This window comes from Labrus mixtus, chromosome 14 (genome assembly GCF_963584025.1).
Source record: "Labrus mixtus chromosome 14, fLabMix1.1, whole genome shotgun sequence".
NCBI lineage: Eukaryota > Metazoa > Chordata > Actinopteri > Labriformes > Labridae > Labrus > Labrus mixtus.
The window spans coordinates 2,040,006-2,058,146 of NC_083625.1; the positions used below are offsets into that span (position 1 = coordinate 2,040,006).

Genomic DNA, 18,141 nt, shown 5'->3' on the forward strand with positions numbered 1-18,141 from the left:
GATTGTTGGCCCTTTTTTTCGTGGGAAACTCCGTCTGCTCTGTGACTAATTATGAGGATATATTTTTTTTTTAAATGTATTTATTGCACAAAAAAAACATAAACATAATAGATCAATGGAAAAACAGACAGTACATAATGATTAGTTAATTAACAAACTACATTTTGAAAGAAATGTGCTGGAGGAGCCAAATAAACCCAGAGGAGCTTTGTCGAGTGGCCCTCCTAAAGAGAAACATGTAACACAGAGACATATTATTAATGTAGTCCAAGAAAAACAATAAAGCTAACAAGAACACAAACTCAATAAGGTGTAAAAGAAAACAAAACAAGAAAGAGACAAATTAAAGAAGAGGGGAAAAAGTAAAATAAGCTCTTACGGCAGAGAAAGATTACGATGGCGCGTTGGTTAATCGGCCAAGCAGGAAATGAATGGTTTGTTTTTTAAATAAGTTGAGGCTGGTGCTGTTTCTAATATGATTGGGTAATTTGTTCCAACAATGAGGTCCTCTGAATCTGATGGAGAATTGAGAAAACGATGTCCTGAAAAATGCAGAATGAAGTAAGTTGGCTGACCTTGTGTTGTAATGATGGATTTGAGAATTGAATTGAAATATATCTTGAAAACAGACGGGGAGTAAGTTGTTAACTGATTGGAAAACAAAAATACACATCTGAAACTGGTTTAGGTGGAAGATGGGGAGAATTCGTAGGGACTGGAACAAAGGAGTAGAGCTGCTAAATCTGTTGGAGAAAGTGATCATTTTGAAGAACCGTTTTTGCAGAGAAAACATGCAGTTGAGGTTGCTTTTGAAGGTGCTAGCCCAAACAATGTTACAGTATGAGATGTATGGATAGATCATAGTGTAATATAAATTAAGAAGGATTTTTATTGATAACAGATGCATTATTCTTCTGATGACTCCAATATTTTTTGCTATTTTGCCTGAGATAAGTGTTATATGATGACAATTCCAAGAAATTTAGTAACGGTTACCCTTTCTAAGATATTATTGGCAATATATACATTGGGAAAAGTAAATTTGGTCTGTAGGTTTCTGGGTATAAATAACATGTATGAGCTTTTTTTGTATTGAGTGATAATAGTTTGCCTTAAACCAGGTGTCAACTTTACTTAATTCACTGTTCATTTCGTACACCAATCTTTGCCCATCACTACCAGATAGAAAAATATTGGAATCATCAGCAAACAAGATGAAAAATGCTTTCTTTGAGATCAAGAAATCACGGAGAAGTCATTAATATAAATAAGAAAGAGTAAAGGACCAAGGATCGACCCTTGCGGCACCCCACAAGAAATTAAACTGTAATCAGATGAAATATTATTCCAGGTTACAAATTGCTTTCTTACTGACAAGTAACTTTTGAACCATAACAGATCTGTACCACTTAAACCATAATGAGAAAGTTTCTGCATTAGAATATCATGGTTGACTGTATCAAATGCTTTTGATAAGTCAATGAACACACCGAGAGTGATTTCCTTATCGTCAAGAGATTTAGTAATGTTGTCAAAGAGTTGGGTCAGGGCCATCGAAGTTGAATGTTTTTCTCTGAATCCATACTGATGTGTATAAAGAATTTTATTGTCATTAAAATATTTAAACATGCGGATGTAGACTAGTTTTTCCAGAACTTTAGAAAAGCACGGAAGGATAGATATCGGTCTGTAATTGGAAAATAGGGATGGATCATTTGCTTTGAAGAGGGGAATGACTTTAGCCCATTTTAATTGATCGGGAAATACACCAGTTCCAAGAGAAAGATTAAAAATATGAAGGATTGGTTTGGTTATGTATGGAATGCATTTTTTAAAGATTGAAGATTTCAGCTCATCATGACCTGGAGCAGTTGATTTGAGTTTGTTAACGACATCCACAAGCTCAGACTCACTGATGGGAGATAATACAAAGGAAGAGGAGGGTCTCTTAATACCAGAGATAGATAATGAAATCTGTGATATTTTGTCTGCAAGCGAAGGACCAATATTCACAAAAAAATTATTAAATTCATTGGCTATTTCAAAAGAATCAGTCATAATTTTGTCATCCCCTTTGAATTCGCTCTGAACATTAGCGTTGACAGTATTTTTATTAATAATTTCATTAATGATCTTCCATGTAGTTTTCATATCTTTCTGATAATCACAAAATTTATTTTCGTAGAACTTACGTTTAGATGAACGCAGTAAGTGATTACATTTATTTCTGTATGTTTTGTAGCGTTTCAAAAACAGGGGTGAGGGATTAGTAAGATAGTCCCGATACAGTTTATTCTTCTTGGCAATAGAACGCTTTAAGCTGTTTGTTAACCAGGTTTTGCTTGTGGACTTTTTTCTTCTTTGAAATGGAAAAGTCTCATCAAAGATCTTAAAAAATATAGCATGGAAGACTATATATAGAATATATAGACCTAATGATCGTGTCAGAGATGCCCCGACTTAATGTCCACACTTGAATTATTTACAGAATAAATACGTGCAGCTGATGAAGACATGCTGAGTAACGAGAAGGCGAAATGTGTGAAGCCACCGCCGTGTCTCTGTGCGCTCTGTGCGTCTTGACGCAGTCATCTTTATTAAAACTAAAAATCACACTTGATGATAAATATTAATGAAAACTGGAGGCTCTATGGTCTCTGTGTTAGTCTAATGTTTAACTCTACATCAGTGATTACATTAGTGTACAAGTCCGGTCCGTCCGGGATAATGAAGGCGAGACGGCGCTGATGCAATGTGGCGGATTTTATTTTTACTTTTTATTTTATGTTTATATATTGTCATAATTAAAGTGACTTATTGGAAACGGCTCACTTACATATATAGCCTAAATAAAATTGTCGGTTTGAATGATTCTGATGACGTGGATCTGTCAGTAAAGTTTGATATTTAGTTAAATAAATTGTGGAAGAGACATCACTTTGTATCTGCAGGCTTCAATTCACCACCTCGCCGTCTGTGTCGCCAATTTCCCATGTCTCCAAAATGAACGTACGCCTGGGTCAGAGTTTGCTTACCGGTGCGCACATTTTACCGTCAGGTTTGTTTTTATAGATCACAAACTTTGCGTGGGAAAAGGCGTACGGCAGTTTCAGACCCAGTTTTGAGCGTACGCAACGGTTATAAATGAGACCCTGGACTCTTCGTCCTGATCATGAATATATTTCAGTTAAAGAAAAAGGTGAAGCTTATGTACCTGGACAGACCTCACAGTCGTCTGAATCCCCCTGCCCTCCTCCTCCGTCACTCTTCTTCTCTTCTTCTGTGGTCTCCTTTTCCTTCTCCTCCTCTCCGTCCGTCTTGTCTTCCTGCTCCTTCCCCTCAGCAGCAGGAGAGTCATCGACGTCCTCACTCAGTCTGTTTCGTCTCTTTCTGAGAAGTCGTCTGGAAACATGTTCACAAACAAATCAAAAACAACAAATATCAAGTTAGGATTTAGATTCTTGTGAAAACTACAGCCCTTTTAAGACTTTTAGAAAAGTGCCAGAAATGCGTTTTATAATCATGTCAAAGTCTGTGAATTCACAAAACGTTTGAAAGCAAGGCACAGTGGAAGCTCCAGATACTAACTCTTAGAGACGGTACTGTTACCGCGCTCTGTGTTCTAACTCTTAGAGACGGTACTGTTACCGCGCTCTGTGTTCTAACTCTTACAGACGGTACTGTTACCGCGCTGTGTTCTAACTCTTACAGACGGTACTGTTATTGTACCGTTGTTGCAGGTTTTTTTTTTACCTTTGGGGAACGTCCGGTTCAGGTGGGTCAGACGGTTCAGGCGACATTGACTCCGGTAAAGGAGATTTCTGAGGAGAAAGAGGATGGAGCTTTAATCACTGACCAATCAGGAGACGGCTTTGTGTATTCAGATCTCAGCAGGAACAACATGAATGTAAACACAAGCGGAGAGCAAACACAGAAAAGCAAACTTAAAAAATATGTTAACAGTCAACTTGTGATGATGATGAACGTTGTTTACATCGATATCTGAGCTATTAACTCAGCTTCTCTGTCCGACCGGTGCAGAACAGAGAAAAAGTTCTGATTCCATCGACCACATTAAGATCCAAACTGACAGCTGAGTGATTTCCTGTTTCAGACACGTTGGAGTGTTCAGAGAAATATCAAACAAAGAGTCTGTACCTCGACCTGTGGCAGGACGGCCTCGCCCCACTCCACCTTCCTCAGCAGACACCTCTGAGCCTGCTTCAGACTCTTCTCATATACCTCCATCTGAGCCAGGATCACCTGAGGACCAGGACCAGGATGTGTTAGATTTTTATAAACACAGAAAATGAATCATTTTAAAACATGTTGACAACGTTACATAATAACACGGTCTCACCTGTGTGTAGGAGTCTGGGTTCAGGCCTCGGGGACAGAAGGGAACCCCCCAATAGTAATGCACCGTCCCTCCGCCTGCAGACCTGCTGACCGCCGCCTGACAGCTGAGCAGGTGAGGGTCTCGCTCTGAGGTGGAGGTCTGCTGACTGCAGGAGGATCAGAAGGAGGAGAAATAAGAGGAGGAGGAGAAGGGATTTATAAATGAGGATTATTTTGGATTCTGGATCCAAAAATGTGGAACGTGTTTTGTCAGCAGGAGGCGCCAAAGCCAACACAACAGTAAAGAGGGAGGAGCTTTGACTCGTCGGAGTCTCTGGGTGTGAAACTGTGAATGGCCTCTCGGTGCAGGACGTTTTGATGTTAAAGTGACCTTTGACCTGTGATGACCTCTGACCTTTAACCTGTGATGACCTCGAGAACAAACTCTCATCAGGCTGACCTTTCGCGTTTTCTTTACCTGCAGTCGCCGCCATTTGTTCCGGTCGTGTGATTCAGGGACGCCGTCTGACCGTCTGCCCGATCCACGGCTCTCTCCTCTGGGAAGACCGGGCTGGGTGAGGCCACCGCCGCCGGCTGCAGCGGACAGATGGTGAGAACAGACAGTTACACGACTAGACAAAATGAACCAGACGTTAGTGGAGATTTGTATTTAGTCTCAGCTCACACGTGGTGCTGTGGTGAGTGTTAGTGGCAGCGTACTGTCTCTTTAAATAACAGAACTATACCGTCACGTCGGCGTCGTCGTCATCAGACCAGAGCAGCTTCATGTCGCTGCTCAGCTCCGTCTCTGATGAGTCTCTGATCACTTCAGTCAGCTCCTCGTCTGCACGGGACACAAACATGAGTTTAACCTAGACCCGTCCCTGACCCGTCCCTGACCCCTACACAGACCCAACCCTGACCCAGACCCTGACCCAGACCCTGACCTGACCCTGACCCAGACCTAACCCAGACCCCGACCTGACCCAGACCTGACCCTGACCCAGACCTAACCCAGACCCTGACCCCGACCCTGACCCGTCCCTGACCCAGACCCAGACCCTGACCCGTCCCTGACCCCTACACAGACCCAACCCTGACCCAGACCCGTCCCTGACCCAGACCTGACCCTGACCCAGACCCCGACCCAGACCCAGAGCCTGACCCTGACCCGTCCCTGACCCCTACACAGACCCAACCCTGACCCGTCCCTGACCCCGACCCTGACCCAGACCCTGACCCGTCCCTGACCCCTACACAGACCCAACCCTGACCCAGACCCGTCCCTGACCCAGACCCAGACCTGACCCGTCCCTGACCCAGATCCTGACCCGTCCCTGACCCAGACCCCTACACAGACCCAACCCTGACCCGTCCCTGACCCCTACACAGACCCATCCCTGACCCGATCCTGACCCGACCCATCCCTGACCCCTACACAGACCCAACCCTGACCCCGAGGGGAAAAGGGCTCAATGGACTAAACTCAACATGGTGAACTGAACGTAGACAGACGGAGAAATAAACGACCTCATGTGAAATATGACACGTGTCTGAAACGCTTATAAATAAGGAACCAATCAGAAGACTTCCTGACCTGATGGAGGTGTCACGTGACAGGCGACACCTGGAGCTGGATCAGTCTTCTTGTCCTGAAAGAGAGAGAGAGAAAAGGGCGAGTTACAGACTTCCATACAGCTGTTTATGCGATCTCATAAAAGCCCCCTCTTACAGTTTGACCTTTGAACTCACCTCTCGGATCTGAGCAGTTGCCTGTTGGATCTTTGTCCGTTTGCCAGTCCTGTCCAACACCCGGCTCAGACTGCCAACGGGACCCTGCTCAGCCTGTTCATCTGAGAAGACTGGACTTGTACAGACCCCGGATCTGTCAGGTGGAGGTAGGGTCTCGTGAAGGTCAAGGATTCTCGGGAACACGGGGCTCCGAGGGCGACAGGACGCGGACCTCACAGAGGAGGATAAACTCTCCTGAGAGGAGGACTTGAACCCTGAGTTACAGACCTGAAGTGTGCAGGCACTCGGAGACTTCTGGTGCTGAGTGGTCCTTCCAAACACCGGGCTCTGAGACCCCTCTGGACTCAGCTGGGTCTCCGAGTCGTCCACCTGCTCCGTCTCTGAGAACACAGCCGGCTCTCTTTGGGGGAACGTGGGGCTCCTGGTTTGAGCCTGCGGAGACTTTAGAGGGTCGTCTGAAGAGTCCTGAGAGCACAACACGAACCCTGAGGTCCTGCAGGACTGCAGCAGGTTCTGACTCAGACGGGGGACCAGGACCTCCGCTCGGCAGCCCGTAGAGGGGAAGACCGGAGATCTACCTTCGTCGATCTGGGTGGAGTCACAGCTCTGAGAAACCAACAAACATGATGATCAGGAGAGTGTGGAGAGAGCCCCGACTGAAGGACTCAAACTAAACCTCAAGAATCTGAGGGTTCAGCTCCTCGTTACAAATCAAACTTTAATAAAGAGAGAGACACAGAGAGGTGTGGAGAGAAACCTGCTGGGAGTCCAGCTGCAGGTCCAGAGAAACCTGCTGGGAGTCTGGCTGCAGGACCAGAGAAACCTGCTGGGAGTCCAGCTGCAGGTCCAGAGAAACCTGCTGGGAGTCCGGCTGCAGGTCCAGAGAAACCTGCTGGGAGTCCAGCTGCAGGTCCAGAGAAACCTGCTGGGAGTCCGGCTGCAGGTCCAGAGGATCCGAGCCGCACGCTGAGTCCTGAGAGATCTTCTGAGTCTGAGATAAGTCGGGCATCTCCAGCAGCGGACTTCCTGCTCTTCTCTTCCTCTTCAGACTCCGACTGTCATCGGCTGCTTCTCTACCTTCTGAACAGAGAAGAGAGTTCATGATGACATCACAGCGTCAGCAGACTCTTACCTGTCGACCTCTAACTCACCTCCGTTCAGCTCTGTGGCGTGCGGCGAGCAGCCGACCTCTCCCTGCTTCCTGTTGGAGTAGGAGAGTTTCCGTCGCGAGCAGAGTCTGAGTGCAGCTTCAGGGCCGGCGAGCGGAGCGCAGGCTCGTGTCTGACTCTCTCCCATCTGAGAAACACAAAGACATTCTTTATTCGCTAAGGGTCGAGGAACATCTGTCAAAGCCACGAACACTCCCTGCTTTCTAAACGCCATCAATAACGTCCATCCATCCATTTTCCTCCCCTTTTCTAGGTCGGGTCGCGGTGGTAGCAGGCGCAGTAAATCAGCCCAGACTTCCCTCTCCCCAGCAACGTTTTCCAGCTCCTCCTGGGGGAGTCCGAGGCGTCCCCAGGCTAGACGGGATATGTAATCCCTCCAGCGTGTTCTGGGTCTGCCCGGGGTCTCCTCCCAGTTGGCCGTGCCTGGAAAACCTCTAAAGGGAGCAGGAGCACCTCAACTGGCTCCTTTCAATGCGGAGGAGCAGCTGCTCTACTCCGAGCTCGCCACCCTCTGGAGGAAACTCATTTCGGCCGCTTGTATCCGCAGTCTCATTCTTTCGGTCACTACCCAAAGCTCATGACCATAGGTGAGGGTTGGAACGTAGATCGACCGGTAAATCGAGAGCGTTGCCTTCAGGCTCAGCTCCCTCTTCGCCACAACGGCAATCGCACAACGCCTGCATTACTGCTGACGCCGCGCCAATCCGTCTGTCAATCTCACGCTCCATTCTACCCTCACTCGTGAACAAGACCCCGAGATACTTGAACTCCTCCACTTGGGGCAAAGACTCACTCCCCACTCGGAGAGAGCAATCCACTGTTATCCGGCAGAGAACCACGGCCTCGGACTTGGAGGTGCTAACCCTCATCCCAGCCGCTTCGCACTCGGCTGCAAACCGCCCCAATGTCTGCTGGGAGGTCCCAGCTTGAGGAAGCCAACAAAACCACGTCATCTGCAAAAAGCAGAGACGAGATTTTGAGGTCCCCAAACTGGAAACCCTCCTCCCCCCGGCTGCTCCTTGAGATCTTGTCCATGAAGATCACAAACAGGACCGGTGACAAGGGGCAACTCTGGCGGAGGCCTACACGCACTGGGAACGGGTCTGACTTTGTGCCGAGGATGCGGACACAGCTCCCACTTTGGTCATACAGGGACCGGATGGCTCGTACCAACGGCCCTGGGGCCCCATATTCCCGCAATACCCCCCACATGATCCCCGAGGGACACGGTCAAAAGCCTTCTCCAAATCCACAAAACACATGTAGACTGGATGAGCAAATTCCCATGTCCCGCCCCCCCCCCCGCCCCGCTCCGCCAATCCGCCAATCGGCCGGAGCCTCCTTTCCAGCACCCTAGAGTAAGCTTTCCACGGAAGGCTGAGAAGTGTGATACCCCGATAATTGGAGCACACCTTACGGTCCCCCTTTTTGAAAATGGGGACCACCACACCGGTCTGCCACTCCACAGGCACTGTCCCAGATTTCCATGTGACATTGAAGACAGCCAAGACAGCCCAACAATGTCCAGAGCCTTTAGCATCTCAGGGCGAATCTCATCCCCCCCGCGCCTTGAGGAGCTTTCTAACTGCCTCAGTGACCTCTGCCAAGGTTAGTGGTAAGGCTTCCCCTGGATCTCCAGACTCTGCCTCCTCTTCAGAGGACCTGTTGTCTGGGTTCAGGAGTTCCTCCACCGCTCAATGTGATCCCAAGTCCGGGTCAGCAGTTCTCCACCCCTGCTGATAACAGCCTGGGGCAAGCCCAGCTTTCCCTTCCTGAGCCGTCGGACGGTTTGCCAGAACCTCTTTGAGGCCAAACGAAAGTCCTTCTCCAAAGCCTCCCCGAACTCCTCCCACACCCGGGTTTTTGCTTCCGCAACCACTGAAGCCACAGCCCTCCGAGCCACCCGATACCTGTCAGCTGCTTCCAGAGACCCCTGGACTAACCAAGCCCGAAAGGCCTCCTTCTTCAGCCTGACGGCTTCCACCAGCGGGTTCTGAGGTTGCCGCCACGACAGCCACCGACGGTCTTCTGGCCGCAACTCCAAGCAGCCACTTCTACAATGGAGGCTTTGAACATGGACCACTTGGACTCCATGTCCCCAACCTCCCCCGGGATGAGGGAGAAGTTCTTCCGGAGGTGGGAGTTGAAGACCCCACGGACAGGGGCCTCTGCCAGATGTTCCCAGTTCACCCGCACTCCACGTTTGGATTTGCCAGGTCTGTACCAGTCTGACCCAACTCACCACCAGGTGGAGATCAGTTGACAGCTCTGCTCCTCTCTTTACCCGAGAGTCCAGAACATACGGCCGCAGATCTGATGAAACAACTACAAAGTCGATCTCACGCTCCATCCTACCCTGACTCGTGAACAAGACCCCGAGATACTTGAACTCCTCCACTTGGGGCAAAGACTCACTCCCCACCCGGAGAGAGCAATCCACCTTTTTCCGGCAGAGACCCAAAGTCGATCATCGATCTTTGTCCTCGGGTGTTCTGGTACCAGGTACACTTATGAACATCCCTATACTTGAACATGGTGTTTGTTATGACCAATCCATGACTAGCACAGAAGTCCAACAACAAAACACCACTCGGGTTCAGATCGGGCCGTTCCTCCCAATCACTCCCCTCCAGGTGTCCCCCGTCGTCGCCCACGTGAGCATTGAAGTCCCCCAGTAGAACTACAGAGTCCCCAGGCGGAACCCCTTCCAGGACCCCAACCGGAACCCCTTCCAGGACCCCAACCACAGACGCCAAGAAGGCCGTGTACTCTGAGCTGCTGTTAGGTGCAGAGAGGCGACCCTCTCGTTCACCGGGGAAAACTCCAACACAGCGGCGCTCAGTCGGGGGCTTGTGAGTATCCCCACACCCGCCCCCAGCGCCTCTCACCCTGGGCAACTCCAGAGAAAGAGAGAGTCCAGCCCGTCTCCAGGAGTTTGGTTCCAGAACCGACGCTGTGCGTAGAGGCGAGCCCGACTATGTCTAGCTGGTAGCGCTCCACCTCCCGCACCAGCTCCGGCTCCGCTTGATATATTATTTCAGATTTTCTTTACTTTGACCACTTAACATCAGCCTGTTTCTCATTGGACGATCCCTCTGACTGCTCCTGTGGTGTGTTGGAAGTCAAAAAGAAGAGCGTGCATGTGGCGTGCATGTGGTCAGTGTTTATAAACTCAGTTGCACTAAAAGTAAACATGGCGTGTGATGGCGGGTGTTCCGGTGTGTGTCGGTGTGTCAGTAAACAGCGGCGTCCTCACACTCTCTTCGATGGCTTTCATCACCGCCTCTTCCTCTTTCTGCATCCTGCTCGCCGTCATGCTGGCTTCCTGTTCACTCAGACGCAACGCCAAGTCCATCATCTCGTCCTCCGTCATCTCTGCAAACAACAGAAGGAGGAACCAAACATCAGCGGCCAATCAGCACGGACCTGACTGTGCCTCGTCTGCTGTGATTGGTCACCTTTGGCTTTGTTGTCCTTCTCTCTCCGGCGTCTCTCTCGGGGCGAGCGAGGCAGAAGTGGCGATGAGAGCTCGTCCTGAAAGAACAAAGTTACAGAGCTGTTATTTCCCACGTTTCCTGAAAGCCTCGTGTTTCTCATGTGGATTTTACAGCGACGCCACTGACGCCACTTTACGACTCGGTTCATGACAGTCGACCAGCAGGTCCAGAAAACCGCCAGCACGCTCACCGTGGAAATATTGCCTTCTAGTGCTTTTATTTTGAAGGCGGAGGAAACGGGAGTGTTTACAAGAGTCAAAGCTGATGATGTCATTAACGCAACGCCGTCGTAACTTAGCACGACAAGCTAACCAGCGCTGCTGAGCGAGAGAAGCTAACGTTTACCTCGCTGCCTCACGGCGAGCTCCACGCGGGACGTCGGGGTTAAACGGCGTGTCATGTGGCTCGCAGGCTGTGAGGTCACTCACGACAGGAAGCAACAGAATCAAGCGGACGCTGTTTCTGACGCTCACACGCCGTTAGGACTTCGACTTTTTACAACCTTTTCTAACCCGCATGTTTTTTTGTGATCGATGGAATCTGAAAGTTCAGACTTCAGATCTCCGATCAAACGCCGCTGAGCGAGAGAGAGAAACGCCATCGTGAAATAAAGGCGGCGTGAAGGAGTCGACCTGAAGCGTTTCAAAAATAAGAAATAAATCAAACAGCGAACGTCTTTACATCTCTGTCGTCTCTGTCGTCTCTGTGGTCGTCCGGAGCTCCGCCCTCCTGCGTGTTGTGGTCGCTGCGTTGGCTTCCAGAGGGAACGTCGGCGACATCCTGGAGAGCGTGCTTCCTCAGCGCCATCCTATTCGGCGGCGGACCGACTGCGAGTAACAAAGACACGACAAACATCACGGTGAGTCAGGAAAACAAAAAGACATCAGTGACCTCTGCATGCTCCTGTGATCAACATGTGGCGTTAAAGCAGGACGCCACGTGGTCACAGGACCGTCTGTTCGCTGGTTACTAGTCGCCATTTTCAGACTGTGTTGTAACTAAGCTCCGCCCTCATCACGTCTTTGTATATTCATATTGATTCAGTGACAGTGTTGGCGTCCTGGTCTGTGAGGTCACATTACGTTTCAGCACAGCGGGCGACACACACACACACACACACACACACACAGACAGACACACACACACACACACACACAGACAGACACAGACAGACACACACACACACACACACACACACACACACACACACAGACAGACACACACACACACACACACACACACACACACACACACACACACACAGACAACACAGACACACACACACACACACACACAGACACACACACACAGGATTTACCTGATGATGATGATGATGATGATGAAGGTCCTGTTCTTCCTCTCATTGGTCCGACTGCTCAGTTTGAAGCAGGTAGAGTGAGCACCTGTTCAATGAGAACACACCTGACCTGAGCGACAGCAGGTAGAGTGAGCACCTGTTGAGCTGGTTACAGGTGAGACTACCTGCAGTGTGTGAAGAGGCCATCAGGTTGACATGGAAACGAGACGTTGATTTAAAGACAAACTGCCTTTAAAGTTCGTATTTGGGACTTTTAGTGAAATAAACTGAACATTTGAAGTTAAACACACCTGTCCGCGTGCCCTTTAGTTTAACAGCTTCATCAATCATGACTCATTTCAATCTTATTAAATTTAAAAACACTCACATCAGACTTCTCCTCACTTTCGCGGCGCCATGTTTGTTTCTGTTTACGGAGATCACGTAAGGCGCGTCTATCGTGAGGCATTCAGGGACATTCGGTTCATTTGTGTTCTTTTCAAGGAATGTACATTTGCTAAGTTCAGATAGTAAGAGAACATTTAGCGAAATGAGCACCCCAACCCAACAACAAATTAAGTCCTGACTTTATACTCAGGATTTTTCTGTCGGAGCTCCGGACCCTCCTCAGCCCGGAGTCAAACCAGCTTTCAAAACGAGGCGCGTCTATACAGGGAGTTACGGTACGGGTGCTGGGAGCGTCCAAAAATAACTAATGCGGCTCCGTCTTTCAGCGACTTCTCAAAAAGGAAATTTAAAATAAAAGAGACATTCTTGAGCGAATTATAAGAGATCCATTTAAGACACTGATAATAAGTAAAGTTATTAAAACATTTAATCATTTAATAAATAAATAATCTTAAAATCCTCAGATCTACAGAATTAATCATTCAAAGTTGTTTAAATATAGAAATATAACCACAGAGTTATAATTAGAGGTAACGGAGAACAAGTGTTATCTTATCTTTTGGGTTTTTAATGACTTTAATTTTTTATCAATATTAAATACTAAAATATATCACTAATATTAGGTTTTATTCATTATTTGTTTTAATTGGAAATGTACTCTGCTGTGGTCTGGAGGGTTGGGGCTGGACAGGCTATCTATCTATATAATTTATATCTATTATTGATATCTTACTTACATTCCTCTTCTATTTGATTAATATTTTGTATATAATACAACTATATTTCTACTGCTATACTGTATATTTTGGAGCAACTGCAACGATCGAATTTCCCTCTAGGATTAATAAAGTATTTCTGATTCTGATATATCTACAGGACCGTATTGGTTCTTTTTGGTCGCTCTAGGCCTCCGTACCGTAACTTCTTGTATAGAGTCGCGCGGCTGTTTTCAGCTCCTGAAGGATCGAATCCAGAAAGAGAGATGATTATTAAACTACAGATTAAAGAGAGGAATGATCGTTTGTCTTCTTTTTTTAATTATTTTTTTCTGATAACGGTTTATCAGGTAAAGTTAGTGATGTTAGAAAATACTTTTTTTTTCATGTCGTAATTCATTTTGCTCCATTTTTATTTTTTCTAACATCGATGAATCTGAAATATTTGCCTCATCAGAAGAAGTCATCTACCTCATATTCAGTCTTTAGTTTAATGCGCTCCATCATCGTGCACCTTCCTCGTTAGTATAGTGGACAGTATCTCCGCCTGTCACGCGGAAGACCGGGGTTCGATTCCCCGACGGGGAGTGATTATTTTTTCATGAGAAATCCAGCAGAGGGCGCTCACAGATCCCAACAGACTGAATCCTCGTGTGAGGCCATGAAAGAGTTAAATGTTTACATTGACATCAAACAAAAACATTAAAACATTACACGCTGGCACTTTATAAATATGACACTTCTTAAAACATATAAACTCACAGTAAATAAATAAAGTTATGTTGTTCATAAAGATTCCCAGACTGTTGTTGTTATTTGTTTATTTCAGTTTGAATCACATTTCTAAACTTCATCCAGATCGTCTGACCTTCTGCTCACACAGCGTGAAACACAAAGAGTCTAAAACAGAACATCATGAAACAGTTCAGAGACGGCGTGAAGAACCCTCCGAGTACAACGTGAAGCATCAGAACCAGAACCATCAGAACCATGAGGATCATCAGAACCAGAACCACCAGGAGAATCAGTCCAACAGACGCCGGACTCTCACTGGTCCAGCGGGTTTCTGGGCTCTCGTGCAGGTTAAAAGTTCTGTGATGAACCAGAGAGGTCACAGAGTGTCTGAATGTTTAATAAGTGTGCGGCAGAGATGTTTGATCAAAAGTTCACAGGTTTTTATTAAAATAAACTTTATTGTGAATTATTGAAACCAAAGATCAATTTGTCTTTGTCAGAATGTTTTGATATTTATTTTATTCCTTTATTTAGAGACAGGAAGTGGACAGAGTCAGAGATCAGAGTGAGAGACGGGAATGACCTGCAGGAAAGGAGCCACAGGTCGGACTTGAACCATGACCGTCCGCTTCTGTACATAGGGCACTACCTAACCACTAGGCCATGATGCCCCAAAATGTCTTATTTTATTAAAGTTTTAGACTCTTAAGAGAACATTCTCCAGTTAATGAGCAGAAAAAAAAGACTAGCGCAGTTGTTAGCCTGTACTCGGGCTAATGCTAATGTTAGCATCCTAACAGGCAATGACAATGCTAACATGCTAATCTTAAACAGGTGAAGTGCTGCCCATCAGAATCAGGCGTGTTAGCATGCTAACATTTGCTAACTAGCCGGAGCTGGTGAGAACGCGATTCTCTGCAGGTTTGTGGTTATAAAACCGAGTGGACAAACACAAACTTCGGCCACATGATGGCGCTAAATGAAGCGTTCAGAGATCACAGATGTTATTCCAGTTTAGCCTGAAAGGGGAAAATAAACATTTCCTCACAACCAAAAAATGTCATGGCAGTGCTGAAATCTGTATCAACGAAGGTATGAGGATGCATCGACTGGGAACCATGAACCCCCCCAGACTCAAATCCACGAGAACCCTCCACTAAGGGGTCTTTCACTAAAACTACAAAACTACACAATGAAAACCAGAAGTCATCAGGATAAATCCTCTGAGGATCCAGAGCGACTGAAGCGTCGATCCTTTGAGATGTTTCACAGAATAAACCTGAAGTCAGAGGATCATGAAAATCCCAGCAGCTCACTAAACCAGGTTAGCAGTTATTAAAACACTAAAACTAAACACCTGCAGGGGGCAGCAGAGGAAATGTAAGAACTAACAGAGATAGTGGGATTCATCCTCTGGGGACCACGATTGTCTCAAACAAACTCCAAATAGGCTGGGAGTTCTGACATGGAACAAAAGGAATATCTACCTCATGGTGGCGCTATAGAGAAAGCCAGACTTTCCAAAGTGAGCAGGATGCATCCTCAGGGAGCCGGGAACATCCGTACCAAAGTTTGAGCCGACACATTGGATAGTTGTTGAGATATTTCAGATTTGTGTGTAAGGCCATTCACACAGCTAAGCTAGCATCGCTAAAAGCTAATAAATGGGACCAAAGATGAAAATGGAAGTTAGTCGTTCTTGTAGTATTTCTACTTCAGTCGATGTTTCTTGAAAATGTATAACAGGAAATGGTAACTTAAACAGGAAGTGATGGGAACCCACACGCTGCAGCAAGTTACGACTTTAAAGTGAAAAAAGTTCCTCAATGAAATATACAACCAACCAAATCAGATCAACAAACGTTCCTCTCAGGAACACGAAGGCAAAGCAGAAGTGCATCCGTACGCTCCGATCAATCGTCTACAGGTTTCAGACGCACGCTGACGGCCGACATGAAGGAGGAGTTACGACTGCATAGGGAGAAAACGTTCTCCTCGTTTCCTCTTCAGTGACATCGATAATTCAAGAGTTCCCTCCTGACGACGTCCGAACAAAACAACATGGAACATAAAGGGTAAAAAAAGAGCGGTCTGTTTGTTTTCTGCTTTAGCTTCAAATGACCGACCGTAACCCTAAACATCGGTATGCTAGTCACACCTGAGCTAACGCTTCTAGGACCACATTGAGTCCTTAGCGCCACCTGCTGTCCTCTGAACGTCGCCTCCAGAGGTCTCATCATGTCAAAAGCAAATCCAACACAAAATATTTACAAGCTAAATGCTAACATCAACATGCTAACATGCTCACAATTACGGTGCTAACATGCTGATGTTCAGCAGGTGAACCATGTTCCCTATCTTAGCTTAGCGTGTTAGCATGCTAACACTTGCTAACAAGTGTAAAACACAAAGTACAGCTGAAACTGAAGGAAAAGATCGAACTCCTTCAGGTGTCATTAACCAAACTGGGATTACATTTCTAACCTGATGATGGCGCTACATCAAAAGGACAACCACATCAGATTTTCATCCTCTGGGAACCGCGAGTATGTTTAACATTTTTAAACCGACAGGTGTTCATTCATTTCCCTCTTAACAGAAAAAACTTTAGTTTCATACAAACCAGCGTTTAAAAAGTCCTACAGCAAGTGAGTCATGATTCCTTATTGTCATCAGCGCCACCTAGTGGTGCATTAATTCAACGGAATATATTCATCAATCATCCATTCAAATATCAGATCCAAGCAGGTGTAGTTAGCATGCTAATGACCTGGCTAACGCGGCGCTTATAACAACAGTACACGTTTATATCGAGGGTCGAGGATCATTTGTGTTCGTCACAGATTGAACTCATTCTGGTTTTCTCCTGATGCTACGCTACTTCATCGTGAACGTGGACTGTGCACATGCAGCAGGAATAATCCGATATAAATATGATGTCATCACTTCACTACGGAGCCCCGAAGGTCACGTGGGCAAAACGAGAGAGGTTAAAGGTGAGCGCAGAAAACTCGCCAGAAACGATCCTGTGAGCACGACAAGGTGTCACAACGCCCAAACGTCTTTTAGTTTGAGGGTCGCTCGCCATTTCTGTGAGCCGGAATATCTCAAAGAGTTTCACATGCGCTCACTAAATGTTGTGGTTAGCACTTTAACCCTTTAGGTCCCGTACGTGAGGTTTACGTCTTAAAGTGTCGGCGTTCAGGCGGTTGAAGGTCAAGCTAACTACAGTAGCATGTTAGCAGCTGCTAGTTTAAATCCCTTATGTCGCATTAAATATGATGTTAGCTAGCTAGCGCGTTAAAACCTTTGATGTCTGCTGAAAAGCCGCTATGCTAGTTTCTCGTTAGTTTACACTTTATACAGGAAGTTAAAGTAGGCTATCTACGTTAGCTAGCAGCTTCTTCACCGGGTTCCGTCTTCACGTTAGTTTGAATATTTGGACTAAAGAAAACATTTTTCTTCACAGAGCGGAGCCGCAAAGTCGTCCTGCGAGTTACTGACGTTTTATTTACCGTTTGAATATCGGGGAAACGTTTTTTACAGCCGGAACAAAATCGACTGCAGACTGTCAGAAATCCACTCGGAGACGATTGGTCCTCAGACTGATACAGCACTGAAGCTGATTGGTCCTCAGACTGATACAGCACTGAAGCTGATTGGTCCTCGGGATGAGGTGGGAGCAGAGTCGGCAGTGATCAGCGCCCCCTGGTGGAAAGACTCCTATGTTACAGTATTTACATTTAAACGGTCATCGTGGTTCATTTCACACTTTGGTTTGTTAAACGATGTGAGGAGGGGGTTACTTTATATATTTAAAGGAGCAATCAGCTGTTTTTACACGTTTCAGTCCAACGAACAACCCTAACCCACAGGAACAAAGAACGCCGCACGTTTTTACACCTGAACACACGAGGCGCCACGGTTTGTCATCAGTCGGGTTCTGAGCTTTAAGAAGTTCAGGATGTTCAGACGGGACAGTTCCTGAACACAGTTAGAGTCAGTTTGTTGACAATAATCAGCTGTTTGAAGACGTCACGTCGTGAGTCGTGCATTGATTGGCGAGCGTTAAAGGAGATCTATGATCCTCACTGATGTCACTCTGGGACACCTCCTTCTTTATCTGATCGTGGCGTCCGTCAGTAAAGTAAAAGGCCTCTGAAACGCTTCATTTCAGTTACTGTCTCTTTAAGGCCCCCCCCCCCCCCCCCCCACATGCCCACTCTCCT

At 46.7% G+C, this 18,141-nt stretch overlaps 1 protein-coding gene and 1 non-coding gene across 4 annotated transcripts in view; one reads left to right on the plus strand and one right to left on the minus strand.

Moving 5' to 3' along the window:
• Positions 1-12,720, minus strand: part of uimc1 (ubiquitin interaction motif containing 1) — an 18,742-nt gene extending 6,022 nt beyond the window's left edge. Inside the window, exons 1-15 of one of the 3 annotated variants that reach the window (XM_061056120.1) lie at positions 12,442-12,720; positions 12,075-12,159; positions 11,438-11,583; positions 10,718-10,793; positions 10,516-10,634; positions 7,242-7,386; positions 6,848-7,170; positions 6,091-6,696; positions 5,936-5,990; positions 5,085-5,182; positions 4,817-4,932; positions 4,361-4,505; positions 4,159-4,263; positions 3,754-3,821; positions 3,215-3,402 (exon numbers count right to left, since the gene is read on the minus strand). In XM_061056120.1, coding sequence (XP_060912103.1) covers positions 3,215-3,402; positions 3,754-3,821; positions 4,159-4,263; positions 4,361-4,505; positions 4,817-4,932; positions 5,085-5,182; positions 5,936-5,990; positions 6,091-6,696; positions 6,848-7,170; positions 7,242-7,386; positions 10,516-10,634; positions 10,718-10,793; positions 11,438-11,583; positions 12,075-12,120 — 2,236 coding nt within the window. In that variant the 5' untranslated portion in view covers positions 12,121-12,159; positions 12,442-12,720. Of the gene's footprint in view, positions 1-3,214; positions 3,403-3,753; positions 3,822-4,158; positions 4,264-4,360; positions 4,506-4,816; positions 4,933-5,084; positions 5,183-5,935; positions 5,991-6,090; positions 6,697-6,847; positions 7,171-7,241; positions 7,387-10,515; positions 10,635-10,717; positions 10,794-11,437; positions 11,584-12,074; positions 12,235-12,364 lie in introns of those variants that run through there. The other 2 variants (XM_061056118.1, XM_061056121.1) reach the window with 2 other exon arrangements.
• A 973-nt stretch (positions 12,721-13,693) lies between these two features.
• On the plus strand, positions 13,694-13,765 carry trnad-guc (transfer RNA aspartic acid (anticodon GUC)). The gene has a single exon. It is a non-coding gene; the product is annotated as a tRNA-Asp (tRNA).
• The last annotated feature ends 4,376 nt before the right edge of the window (positions 13,766-18,141 follow it).